The sequence below is a fragment of the Gavia stellata genome, chromosome 26, assembly GCF_030936135.1.
Source record: "Gavia stellata isolate bGavSte3 chromosome 26, bGavSte3.hap2, whole genome shotgun sequence".
Taxonomy (NCBI): domain Eukaryota; kingdom Metazoa; phylum Chordata; class Aves; order Gaviiformes; family Gaviidae; genus Gavia; species Gavia stellata.
The window spans coordinates 658,859-672,352 of record NC_082619.1 but is presented as its reverse complement, the minus strand read 5'-3'; the positions used below and the strand labels follow the sequence as shown (position 1 = coordinate 672,352).

General features: G+C 48.9%; 1 protein-coding gene across 1 annotated transcript in view; it reads left to right on the top strand.

Annotated features, from left to right (window-relative positions):
• Nucleotides 1–388: 388 nt before the first annotated feature.
• Nucleotides 389–13,494, top strand: part of CADM1 (cell adhesion molecule 1) — a 54,277-nt gene continuing 41,171 nt past the window's right edge. The window contains exons 1-5 of the mRNA XM_059829547.1: nucleotides 389–419; nucleotides 974–1,120; nucleotides 2,179–2,331; nucleotides 6,046–6,183; nucleotides 8,033–8,188. Of these exons, the coding sequence (XP_059685530.1) occupies nucleotides 389–419; nucleotides 974–1,120; nucleotides 2,179–2,331; nucleotides 6,046–6,183; nucleotides 8,033–8,188 (625 nt within the window). The remainder of the gene's footprint in view (nucleotides 420–973; nucleotides 1,121–2,178; nucleotides 2,332–6,045; nucleotides 6,184–8,032; nucleotides 8,189–13,494) is intronic.

Sequence of the window (13,494 nt, the reverse complement as noted above, 5' to 3'; positions counted from 1 at the left end):
AGGCTCCCACAGCATAATTGCATCGAATTCTTTTTTTCCTGCCTCTGGACATTAATAGCGCCTACTGATTACACAGAGTGAGTAAAACCGGGTTCCCTAAAGTCTGCCTGCTCAAGTCAAAGGATAAATGCCTCTTACAGCGAATTGTTCTTTGAAGGTAATTTAACAAAATTCATCTGTTGAGAGGGGAAGCGGATTTCTGCCATTGCCGTGCATGTGGCGCAGAGCTGGCTCCCCTGAGGCCGGTACCAGTATTAAAGCGTGGCGTGGGGTGCGGCGGCCAGTGGGATCTTTCCCTCGTCCTCTGCCTTTGGTCATGCTTTAAAATACAGCAGAGAGAATGCGCCGGGATAAAATGGCCTCTTTGCAATGAAAAGCATGCTCCGCGATGAGGCCCTACGGCGGTCGTTTTACAAATGGTTAGCCATAGCGTCGTCCTTTTTCCTCTGTTCCCATCGTAGGGCTTCCTTCCCATTACTCCTCTTTAATTTAGTGGTGGCCGGTAGAGTCCGGGGGGGGAAGATACGTGTTTGGATTCCCTGGCGTTGCTGGTTTGAGTGTTTGTCGAGCGGGTACTTGTGTCTCGGCAGCGACGTTGGCACCAGCCCCGGCAAACCCCAACCTTGGCTGTGCGAGTTGTGTGCGCTTAGTCGCTGGCGGGGGGGTAAGAGGGTGAGGGTCCCGGCTCCTTCTAACCCCAGCCGGCCGGAGGCCCCGGGGCGAACGGCTGGCCGTCTGGTATCCCTCCATTGCCTGCCCGAGGTTTCCCCTGCAGAAGATACAGCTTCTTCCTTGCTTAGGCTGCTCGGTTAAAAATCCAAGATCGTTTCGGCAGAGTGGCCCGTGGGTTGTGCCGCCGGGCATGTGTTGCGAGAGCGCTGGGCGTGCGGCAGTGGTGGAGCTTGTCGTTTCCGAAGGAGACTCGCTGACGTCCTTTCTGACTTTGCGATTTCATCTTTACTCTCTCTTTAAGGTGATGGTCAGAATTTGGTTACCGAAGACGTGACGGTGGTGGAGGGAGACGTCGCCACCATCAGCTGCCGAGTCAAGAACAGCGACGACTCGGTGATTCAGCTCCTGAATCCCAACAGGCAAACCATTTATTTCAGAGATTTCAGACGTAAGTTTCATCTTCCCTTGTTTGAGAACAACTTTTCCTGCGCCTCGCCTGCACTCGGGAGAAGGCATTTGCGGAGGTCTCTTCTTTTAATGTAATGCCAGACACTTAAAGTTTAGTCAATTCTTTAGAGGGTAGATGAGACAGGCAATCATAATCTTTCTCCTTAATGGAAACCTTGATGGTCCCCTTTAAAAGTCAGACCGTCTTACTTTGCAGTAGGAATTGATTGTAGTAATTCTGGGGGAATTGCAATTGAGTGCCAAATATTTAGCTGACACAAACAAACCGAATAGGGCAACGCCGAGACAGCGCAGTGCTCTCAGAGGTAATCTGTTTGGTTCGAAGACTGAAAATTTCAAGACAATCTAGGCTTCTTTGTAACCAAAACAAAATCTCCCGTCACTGCCGTGTCTGGTGAATGACTCTGGCTTTGTTTCCTGTTGTGACAATGCCGTGGAGCATGGTAGCTGCAGCGCAGTGCTATAAATTGTCTGCATTAATGTCACTGTGGGGACGGGACACAGCGGTACCTTGTCCCCAGCATTGTGGAAGAACGCACGGCGAACCACGTTCTCTTCCGAGGCGTTGTGTGATCTCACGATGTACGCTTGCGGGGGCAATTCCTAAAAGTGTTTCGACAGCCATTACTGGTCAGGAAACAAATTTGGAACTATGCTTTTCCCTAGTCTTCTATCTTCCACGCTGCGCCTAGTCCGCTGACTGCGTACAGTCAGAAACGGGTCCGCGTAGAAGAGGAGTTTCACAATAAGCGATTTACCTATGTGTCCCTAAGCCATTTGATAATGAAACGGTGTCCAAAGATTTGATACTGTGCCCGGTGATTTGCTTGTGTTGACTCTTTGTTAACGATCTGAGAACAGAAGTATTTTGTAGGTCCAGAGGCAGAGGTAAGAAGCAGGATGGAAGCTGCGGTCAGGAACCCACGGGGTGCTTCTCTAGATGCCACGGCCATTTTTCTAGAGCTTTGACTTTGCTGTGTGGTGAGAGGGGACGCTGCACCTCTCATCGCAGTCACTAAGGGTGTGCTTGCTCCACAGCGCTGAAGGACAGCAGGTTCCAGCTGGTGAACTTCTCCAACAGCGAGCTCCGAGTGTCCTTGACAAACGTCTCCATTTCTGACGAAGGAAGGTACTTCTGCCAGCTCTACACTGATCCCCCCCAGGAAATCTATACCACCATTACAGTGCTGGGTAAGGACTGAGAATGTGCTTGCGGTGAGCTTCGTAATCCCTGGACACACGGGGTCAGCGGGATGGGGCTCGGCACGGCATTTGGAGAGCTAGAGCTGCAGCTCTCCGGTGATAAAACACAGCAAGGGCTTGAACGCTGAGTGCTCTCCCACTCCCACTGGAGACCGGCTCGGCTCTTCAATAGCTCAGCGCAGCTTAGGGCTTGAACCTGCAGACACAAGATTTTCAAGTGTCGCCAGCAAATACCAGGCAGGTTGTCCGGTGGCATGTCATAGCCCTCACGTCACCTTGCTGTCTTGCAAGGCGTCCCTGCTTGCACCCTGAACCTCTCTTTGTAGGTTACGTCGTATTCAGTGTGATGCTCGGGTCTTCCCCTTTTGTTCACGGGCTTTTTTTGGCTGCAGAGAATAAGCAGAGCTGTAAGTGGGATGCGCTCTCCACTTCCAAGCCTCTCTTTTACCTGGGCAGGTCACTTGGGAAGGCTGTGAGGTTTTCCTGCCCTTTAGGGAGTGGGGTTTAATACCAGCCTTCGTTTGCAGAGAGTCTGCAGGGATTACTTGCGGGTGCTGTCGCTGCTCTGTAAGAGTGTCTGAGTGAATCGTTTGCTTTTCGGGCACGTCTGGACCGGCCAACGTCCTGGAAGGAGTGTCTGTCCAGCCCAAGGCTCGGCAGAGCGGCAGGCGCTGTGCAAGACTAGCCTGCCTCCATCCCGTATCCGTTTTCTTTAGGGTGAGAGAAGGCGCGTTTCTCAGGAAGAAGGGAAGATAAGTCGCGCTGGTTGCGTCTCATTCGGTGAAGCAAGAAAGAAGTCGGCCAGAAAGTAAAAGCTGTAGAAAATGTATTTCGATAATTATCTGATACGCAGAGGGACAATAAATGAACGCGAATGCTTGGTAGCATGGCAGAGCTGTTCTGTTTATGAATGTTGTGTTTTCAGTAATCAGACTGCTCTGATCACATACTGAATCTTTTCTTCCAAAACTTGGGGATTTGAGAGATTACATTTTAATGACGAATGACAGCATCTTTGCCCATCGATGATATTCCTTAAGGGCAAATATTACTAACAGCATCGCTGGCGAGCCTCCTGCCGTTGTGGAGATGCGGAAGTTTTTGCATGGCTGTCAGTTGACTTACGTGTTCAGCAAAATCGTGAGTTCAGCTAATGGGAAGTGATAGCTTCCTATTAATTTCAGCAAAATTTGTTTCCCATGTAAGAGAGTGTAAGATCTCTCGTTTGACATCCTAAGTTGGCTCGTTTGCGTAGGAACGGCTCTTTGCAGGGCTGGAGTTAATTCTGCCCCCTCGCCTCCGTCCCCCCGACCGAAACAGGCCCAGGCGCAGCCCTGCCAAGCTCTTGCCTCTCCTCCGCTCCCTCGGGCTTTGCGAGGCTGCGGTGCTCATGCAGCCGCGAGACCGATGCGGTTACCAGTAATAGCAGCTCGTGCTATTAGAGCTGTTTCTGGAGATTAGCAGCGCCTTTTAAGGCTATTAATAGCAGAACCTGAATCACAGAGGGCGACTTAATGTAAGATCTCGCTGGCTGATTAGTTTAAATCTTCCTTCTTTTATTTAATGAGATTTGGTTCTTAGGTTTTTATACGTTGTTTAAGTAATGTTTATAAGCAGTTCTACTATAGCTATTACGTTTATCAACATCTTCAAAGTTTTAGTACGCTTTCCAGTGTTCATAGGAATAGGAAGCTCTCTTCCAGCTCTTCTCTGTAATCACACACGTGCAAAAATAGTTCCTTGGATTTCATTTCACTGCTAAGAAGGTGTTTGAAAGAACAGCACTTACTCTATCGCCTGTAAGCCAGCACTGCGTGTCTTTCAAGTGGGAGGCAAAATAAAATGCAGGGGTTTGGCTTTTTTTTTTTAAACGTGAATCGTGCTTCAGAATTCCGGGGAAAATCTGTTTTCTTGCCTTGTACTTCAGTCCTTTTTGAGATGGCTTTGCAGCGTGGCCGGCGTGCGCCTGCTTTTCCCCGACATCCGTAAAGCAGCGGCTGTTTTCTCTTCACCTTCATCGCATACTGGGGCCGAACCGTAGGTCACAGAGCAGGCAGGGAAGGTGGATCTTTATTATCAGAAGACTAAGGAGGGGACTGCTCATCTTAGCTAGCATCTCTACGGAGAGATGGCGTATCCATCGCCAAGGATGACTGGAGGATGACAGGACTGATTTCCTGTCTTCTGTATTATTGACTCTCTAACTACTAGGCAAAATGAGCCAGGGCAGGGGAGTGCTGCTCAGTGTGGGTGCGTGGCTGGTCCTGCTAGGAGTGCATCCCCACCAAAGGTCTCGTGGTTGTCTCTCAGACGTCGATATATCTTAAATTCGATCAAAGAGTAGTTCTGCTGATCTGCTTCCAGTGTTGCTCGCTTGGGAGAGCGGAGCAAAGTTTTGAGGCAGCATTCGGCGAGAACTTCGCGTTTGCTGTGGCAGCGTGCTTCCCCCTGCTCTCCCGTGTACTTTAATGTCTTCTGTGACACGATATGTAGATTTATTCATGCTTAATTGGAGCATGTGAAAATCTCAAATATGTAGCCCGTTCTGTTCTTTCTAGAGAAAAGCCACGAGTGACTAATTAGTCCATTTGATCATCTGGATGGTATTTATACATATTTGTTCTTCATTAGCTCAAAAACATGTTAGTCACATTTGAACTATGCAGTTGCTTAATCACATTGATCAGAGCAAAGTTGGGTTTCCTTTGGACGTTCTGGGTTTTTTCTGAAACTGCAGCTCTGTGCTGTACGAACTCTTGATGTTCATTTTTTTCTGTTTTTTGCCTCACCGGCTCCGGGTGCCTTCATGGGGAAGAGATTCCTTGTTCCCTGTGTCGTCATTTTTAAGCCCATTTGTTGTGTTTCTGGGTTGTGCTGCAGTGATGCTTATCCCCCTGAAGTTCTAGCCTGTTTCTCAATATTACTGGATTATTTTTCATTGAGTATAGTCTTCTGGCTTGGTGTTTTACGAGAGTCGTGACCTATAGAAGATGCGTCTCTGGGGAGAACGGCAAATTACTGTCCTGAAGGAATCGCCATGTGATGCGGGCGTCTGGCGCAGGGTGCGGAGCTGGCTCCCTCCTCCCTCCGGGACGGTTTTCTGTTTGCTTCATGGTGGAGTGATGGGGGGGACAGTGGTGTTCCCAAGGGGATGGCGTTCCGCTCCGGGCTCGTGCTCGGTGGCTTTTTGAGCGTCTTAAACGCGCTTGATGTTTGCTGGCCTGCTTCCACTCCTTACGGCTGAGGCTTGAAGCTGAACAGCAGGAGAGAAAAATTGCCTTGCGAGGTTCGAGGCACGGTAAGTAATGCACTTCCAAATGTCAGCTTTTGTGTTTCCTCTCCTTGTCAGGGAGTCGGAGTCAAGCTGTATTTTTAAATGGCAACATACACAACTCAGTAGCGCAGAAGACTAAAGCTCTTCCCTGGAACAGGGCCCGCCTGGGAGAGAGAACAGAAAGTTACAAATTTGATAAGTAATAATTTGCAAAACTACGATGATTATGGGGCGGAGAGTGAAAGCCTTACTCTGATTAGTGTGAAACCCCCTATCAAAGGGCTGGATCGATGGAAAGATCAAATAAATGCTGGTGGCTAGTCTCCTCTGGTAGATTTTACGGGTTTTCATGAAGGTTTTGTCTTGTGTTAGTGATCAAAAAATGTGTCTTTCATCAAGCGTGTGTTGTGTTGTCTTTTCCATTGTAGTCCCGCCACGCAATTTGGTAATTGATATCCAGAAAGAAATCGCCACTGAGGGAGAAGAGATTGAGCTGAACTGCACTGCCATGGCCAGCAGACCAGCCACCACCATCAGATGGTTCAAAGGAAACAAGGAGCTAACCGGTAGATGTATCCTCTCAGCCACTTGCTTTTCTCAGATAGCTGAAAGCATTTCGGTCATGCTGGATATTTGTGCTCTGTTGCCAGTTTCAGCGGGGGGCGGGGGGGGGAGAAAGAAAACCAAGTAGAGCGAGCTGCTTAAAACGCCAGCTGGGGAACAAAGGAATATGTGGGTCGACAGATTATTCTCTAACACAGAGGGCTGAACTCTACTTGGTCCTCTACCTACCTGCCGGACGCGAGGGCAGGGTTCTGGAGTCTTTCCGTAACAGCCGGTGACCTGGAGGAGCCCCAAAGCTGCGCGCTGCATTTACTCCCACCGCGCTTTATGTAGCTTTCTGCCCTGTTTTGGGTACAGGTAGGATCATCTGCGCTTTGGGCTGTAAAGACTTTCAATTCACCTGCACGTCTAGCTCTCTTGTTGATAGAGCGTTTTCTCTGTGTTCAGCTGAATATTCATACAAGATGGGTTGCTCCGACTCCCTGAAGTCTGGTCGCTCCCGGTATTTGCACACTCGAGTCACTGACTCTGATTGCATGTGACGTGCTGTTAGCTGAAGTCTGCATGTAGATGTGAGCTTGGTTGACAGCACCTTTGTGCTTTACCCGCTCTGAGACACCGAAGGGCTCTCTGCAGAAGTCCAGACTCGTTACCTCAGTCCGCTCCCTACAAGGGCAAGAGAAAACGCTCTCTTTAAGTACAACAGCTAGGAGCATCCAAGTAGGACACATGCTGAGAGCGTGCTGATAAAGGTGGAACGCAGACCTGCTGCCACGCCAAGCAGTGCCCCACGGATTCCCCTCATCGAAGTGGTGTACAGATCTTCCAGCGATCCCTTTCTGGGGTCCCTTCCCCATGCCGGTGGGCAGCAGTGCGATAGTATTTGACCCTTTGTGCTTGACCTGTCCCACTTCTGGGTGGAATTTTCTTGTGTTGGCAATTGAATCCCAGCTTTCCTTTCTCTTTGAAGACTGCTGAGCCGAGTACTAGCTCCTTGCAGTACCAGCTCACCCTGCTGATTCTTTGGGGTTTGTTTTTTACACAGAAGTAGAGAAACCAAAATACTTGGTTGCGGGCTGTGAATAGCAGGAAAGTGGAGCTTCTCTGATCGGAAAGCCTTTCCTCTAAATATCAAGAGGTGTCGCTTTCTGCAGCTACCCTCTGTACCGCTGTAATATATTATACAGAAATATTTTGTGTTTGAAAGATTTCTGCTACAAGAATTACTCCTAACGTTTTGACTGTGAGTTCGTAAATGAAAAGCCCCAGATAAGAGTATCTGAAAACGAAGTGGAGGTGCGTTGTCAGCAGGCGCTTGCTGAGTTGCTGGGAAAATCCTTTTTCTCCCGTCTCGTCTTTTCTTGCTCCTCGTTTCCGTGCCGTGCGTCATGGCATCCTTCAGGCAGCCAGTCCCAAACCGTGCTTTGCTCCAACTGCCGTTGCTGTTCTCTCCTTCCAACGGAGCACTGCTGAAACGCTTCAGCTTATCAATACTACTTCTAATTAAGTTAATCTGTTTAATCACTTTGCTAGCTAATTGTTAATTCAAGAGTGGGAGGGGATTTGTAGCTCATTGATTGAAGAGTTTGGGGATTTGGGGACGGCGTAAGGGGCTTGTTAATCATTGCGGTAACGTAGTGTGGACTTCAGTGGGCGGCAGCCCCACGGAGAGGTGTGTTACTCCGCGCACGCCTGCCCCCCTCCCCTAAAGCCCAGTGGCTGCGGTGGGGGACCCGGGTATCCAAAAGGGGGGCGTCACCCGGGCATGGAAGGGAGGGAGGTGACCTGGGTGCGGTAGGTACTCCCTCCCATGCTCACTCTCCGCTCACTCTCCGCTCCTCTCCCCGGCAGGCAAGTCGGAGGTGGAGCAGTGGTCCGACATGTACACGGTGACCAGTCAGCTGGTGCTGAAGGTGGGACGGGAGGATGACGGGGTCCCTGTCATCTGCTTGGTGGATCACCCTGCTGTCAAAGACTTGCAGACACAGCGTTACCTAGAAGTCATGTGTGAGTAGCAGCACTTTTAATTCTTTTAACGTATTAAATTGCTCACTTAAGAGTTCAGGAACTATTTGCTAGATGAGGTTTATATCCTGTTATTGAAAAACTGAAATAAAAACGTTGGGTACCCCTCCATGGGTTAAGCCACGACTTTTCCTAGCCCGTCTACGATACTATAAATACGTACCTTCCCTCTCGTAAGAAACGACTTTCTGTACGTACAACTTGCAGCGTCCAGGGTTCCTGGCTGGGCTTTATAATTGTCAGAACAGATTAAATCTGAGTATTTTTCTTTTGGCAACCTACTTATCTCTTTGAAAAGTGCTTCTGTTCTAGCACATCAAAGCGACTGGCCACTGCTGGAGTTCGCTGGCAAAAGCTTGGTACTGTGCAAGAGAAACTCAGTATTGTGCGTTGTGAACGTACAGCACCAACTGGTTTTCTAAATCGGAGTAACCCGAGTTACGTGGAATCTGCAGTAGCACCGCTGATTGAGGGCAACCTGTTTTCTGTAATCCTCCCAACACGTTCAGTGTTAATAATGCATTTCACTTTGTTTAGGAACTGCTGTACTGTATATGATGTTAACAGGGTTCATGAGCAGGTACCTGCAAATACCTGGGCTCCCAAATGCAGCCACGCCTGACCGTCAGCTGCTGGAGATAACGGAGCTGCTGCAGACGCACACCTCGACGCAGAAAATGGCTCCCAAAAGCGAAGTCAGACGGTCCTCGCAGCAAGGCTGGGCTGCCTCCGAAAACGGGGTGGTTTTCTGGGGGTGATTCACAGCGCTTGTTTTTGTAGGTTTGCTTCAACTGTGACATTACATTGAAAGGGGAAGAGGAAGTTTTGTGTTAATTTATTTCATCTGCTTCATTATGTAGTTTCATTATGAACGTCTTGGTTACAGTTCTCATATCTCTGAAACTAGCGGGAAGTAATGTTCCTGTAATGAGGAAAACAGAAATGATCAGATACTACCTAAATTGGCAGATACTAGATTTCCTGCAACTGTGCTAATGTGTAATTCATTTATGCAAACTTAATGTCCATTAACATTTCTTGTAGAGCTCCATTAGCTTTAATAATACATTAGCACCTTTGTGAGGCTTGATCAAATACTTAACGGGGAGAAAAAAAATCCCATCTCCCCTATTATGCGGAGGTATTGAAGGCTTGCAGGGTTTCTTCCCCGTAGTGTAAGGGGCATCACATTACCTTTCGGCTTCCTTTCTGAAATCCTGATAGTGTGATGGGATCAGAGAGGGCCACTGTTTCTGCAAAAAAGTTAACATTTTTTCCATTCTTCCTCAGCTAAATCCCATCTTGATCACTTCCGCCTGCAGCCTTTGCGGGGTTCCCCGTGCAACGAGGGCAGAGCACACGTGGACTGCCGTGATTTGGATGTCCTACGGGACGCGTGCAGTCTTCGGCTAATGTGCTGGAGGCTCCTGTTGCAGCCGTTGCACGGGTTTCCGCCCTTAGCACTGACTTTAGCATCCCCTTGGGTTGTTCTGGAGCTGTTTGCCGGAATGGCGCTAGCGCAGAGCCTCCTTGGAAGGGAATGGGGATGAGTAGGAAAAGGACTTTCGGGCTGGTTTGGTTTTATGTTCTGGTCTGAATTAAACTCAGCTTGTTAGAAGTAATTACGTTTATAGATGGGGATTTGACCCATGTTAGTCCAGCGAGTTCTTTCAGCGGGCTGCAGCAGATGGCCTGAGAGAAGAGTACCAGCAGAAGAACACGTCGTGCGTCATAACCTTGCGGCTCCCAGCAATTAGCGGCTTCGGGACTTGATGTGCTGGAGTGTGTCCAGACATCTGCATTTAATACCTGCTGTTGGACCTGAACTTGGGGTAGAAAAGGCAGATAGAGAGCTAACTTGTACCCTTGAGCTTTCCTGCTTCAAGCTGATGACTTGTTGGCCAACGGGGGAGCGCGAGCAGGAGGAAGATCCTCTTGTCTTCACGGGCGGCCATCTCGATCAGAGCTCCTGTGGGCACGGGCTTGGCCTCTTGGGGAACTCAGGCTCCTACAATCAGACCTAATTGATACTTTCTTGATTGCTTTTTAGAGACGGGATTTGCAGTCAGAGCAAGGGACTCCTCCCGACTGCTGTTTGTGCACTGACCACGTTGTTGCCTTGCAGGCACGCCAACTGCTGCATCTCCAAGGCGGCGGCAGTCGGCCTTCGTTGCTCATCCTCTGCTCGCGCGCACGGGCGTTGCTGCTTTTGTTGCAGCCGGAGAGGCGTCGCTCCAGATCGGTTAGCTGCACTCCTTGCTCAAGTCTTTGCTCGTAGTTCTCTCCCCGTAAGTCCTGCCCGTTCCCACCGAGGGCACGGCAGATCCGCCTCTTCGGAACATCAGCAGGGCGCAGGAAAATATTTTTCTCAGCAGATGTATTTCTCTGCACTTAATGTATCCAACTCGAGCATGAAATGCATTGGGGAAGGACAGGAGGATGATGGATGGAGCCTTCTCAGATAATGAGGTATTTTTTGTCTGACTAAGTTTCAGAGCATGGAGAGATTTTTTTCTAAGATGCAACTCAAAAGTTGTGGGTTTCTCAGCAGAAAACAAAAAGCCTGCATGGTTTGCCAAGTGGGGAAGGGAGGGGTGGGACATTTGTCATCCCAGGAAACTGTTCAAAGTGCAACCTGCAAAAGGGAACAGACCCTGAGCCGCGTGCAGTTTGTGCCCTTCAGAGGCGAGCGAGCTCGAAACCAAAACAGGCATTTTCCCAGGTTACTCTCCCACACGGTCCAGCCGTTTTCCAAGAAGAATACACAGCTGCTGTTCCTCACACGCTGCCTCGGCGCTGCGGCGGTGGCTTCTTAATGCCCCCCCGGGAGAGCCGGGGCGCCGGCAGGGCGCAGCTTTGGGCTGGCTGGTGGCGGGGGGGGGGAAGGCATTTCCTCCCCCAGGGTTCCTTTGTTCTCCCTTCAGAACATTTACCGTTTCTCTTTTTAGGGTGAATTTCTGAATGCTAGGTATGTCGAATGTCTTTTGGGAAATGAGGACCCTAAGCGTCATTGACGATCTGGAGCGTTTGTACTTGAGCTTATTTGGAGTGTTGCCCAAAATGGGTATTTATTTCATTGAAATGTTCTCCTCTGCTGAAAAAAGAAAGGAAGGTGCACAAATTTAAGTCTGCAAAGTGACCTACTTCACTCTGCTTTAAAACCAATTCATTTGAACATTTCCTTCTGTGTTGTAGTTCAAAGAAAATTGCAGACTTCGGGGTTTTGGGTTGTTTAAGTTTCTCCGTAGCCTTGGGAAGATATTTCGAAGTGGTTGTTGGCCTCCTCACCCCAGGCTGGGGTTGTTCCAGACTTCCTGCGCCAGGAGGGAGGAAGCAGGCAATGCTCTTGGAGGGGGACAGGCAGAGCAACTGCAGACTCTTCACAGGGCGAAACTGCGGGGTTCTTCATAACGGTGAGGCTTGGCGTACCCTGTGCGCGTGCAGCACCGAACCCTCTGTCGCCTCGGCCAAGATTTAACGTGGCGATCGTTCCCTCTGCTACACCTGATTTGTCTTGCTGCTGCTCTGGTCCCTCCCTGGTTATTGCCAAGCGTCTTCCCGGGTGCTGAGACTGTCGTGGCTCTGGGACATGGTTTTGTGGGCATGGTGGTGTTGGGTTGATGGTTGGACTTGATGATCTTACAGGGCTTTTCCAACCTTAGTGATTCTGTCATCTCTGATGGAGAGGAGGGAGGACTGGGTCTCTTGCTCCTCCTCTTGTGCGTGGGGGCGGCTTCTGCTATGGGAAAATAATCGAAATTCTGCAGTACCTGATAAGCTGTCCTAATGCCTACCCATTACTTGTTACTGTACCCTGAACTCAAAAAATGAAAAGCAAGTTCACAGCGCATGTACCGGGGGGAAAGACTGTTTTGCTGTGGTCAGCAAAACTGCCAGGGAGACTGGGTCGTGCCGAGTATTAACTTGTCCTGCTCAGGGAGTAAGCTACTTGTTGCATATGTAACGTGGCACAACCTGGCCCCTTGTGAAGTTTTGAGGTAAATGCTTCCACGTGAACGTAGGGTATATTATTAAAAAGAAACCTCTGCAAACGAGCACAGTGTAATATGTATGGAACCCCCCCGGTAACGCTTCTCACAAGCAGACAGAGTTTGACAAATGGTGCCACGTGCTCACAGCAACGATAACACTTCCGTGCTCGATTAATAGCCACGCCAGCAAACGCGTAACCCTGTGCAACGGGCGGCCGCAATCTGCCGCGTGGTGGTGGTTTGAAAATGTCCCGTTTCTGGCTGGGGTTACTTTCTTTTTGTGAGTCAGATCCGTCAGCGAGGGCTGGAAGACCAGTGTGTTGAGTGTAATTTCAGAAAGGAAATGAAGCAACAAAATGCATTAAAATACCATTGAGGAATTGAATGGAACCAGATATTCTCGGAGACATTTCAGTTCAGCCTTTCTGGTACTTTTCCTTATCTCATTACGTGATACTGGAAGTGAAAGTGTCCGAGTCTTGATCTGGCGTTTTCTCTGGGTTGGTTTGTTTTTTTGCTTTTCTGAAGTTGTAATTAATTGCACGTTCATTTTTATAATATCTACACGTGTACTTTTAAAATAGGCACCAATGGAATCTGTTATGGCCTCTGCTGTTACGATGGGAGAAATATTTGCATCCAATTATGTTAAAAATTGGCCGTATATGTATGCTGTCGCATCTCCAGTAATCCTTACGTTTCTATTGAGTACAAATATTAATTGCATAGTATGCAGTGAAGTGATTAACATCAATGTAATTTATCATCAGAAGATTTCTAAAAAACGAATAAATGAGTTGTTTTGTTCAGCAAGGTGTTGACCCCTTCAGAAACTTTGATTTAAAGCTTTTTTTTTCCTTTTAGGAAATACGAAAAGCACCACAATCAGCCAAGTGTTCAGTTATTTGATTTTCTGGGGCATTAGCCACTCTTGTTTGTGACATTTCCCAGTTGGGTGCTCGTTTGCAAGCTCATTAAGAAGGTTTTCTCGGAGGAATGTTGTTGGGAGCGAGGAGCACACAGTACGGCATGGACCCTGCCTTTCCCAAGCATGAAGCAGCAGCGTGCACTGAGCTGTTTAACAGGGAGGTGTTTGTACCCACCATCCCTGGCGGGCTCTGGCTTTCCTTTTCCCGCTGCGACCTAAGTGGTTACCTTCCTTTAGTCAAGGACGAATTTTGCAAAGTCCTCTTTGAGGTCGAAAGGCTCTTCCAGACCAGTTCTGAACTGCCAGTCAGACACGTATTCGTTATTTTAAACGCGGGATCTCTTTATTTAATAGAGTAGTCCGGTGAA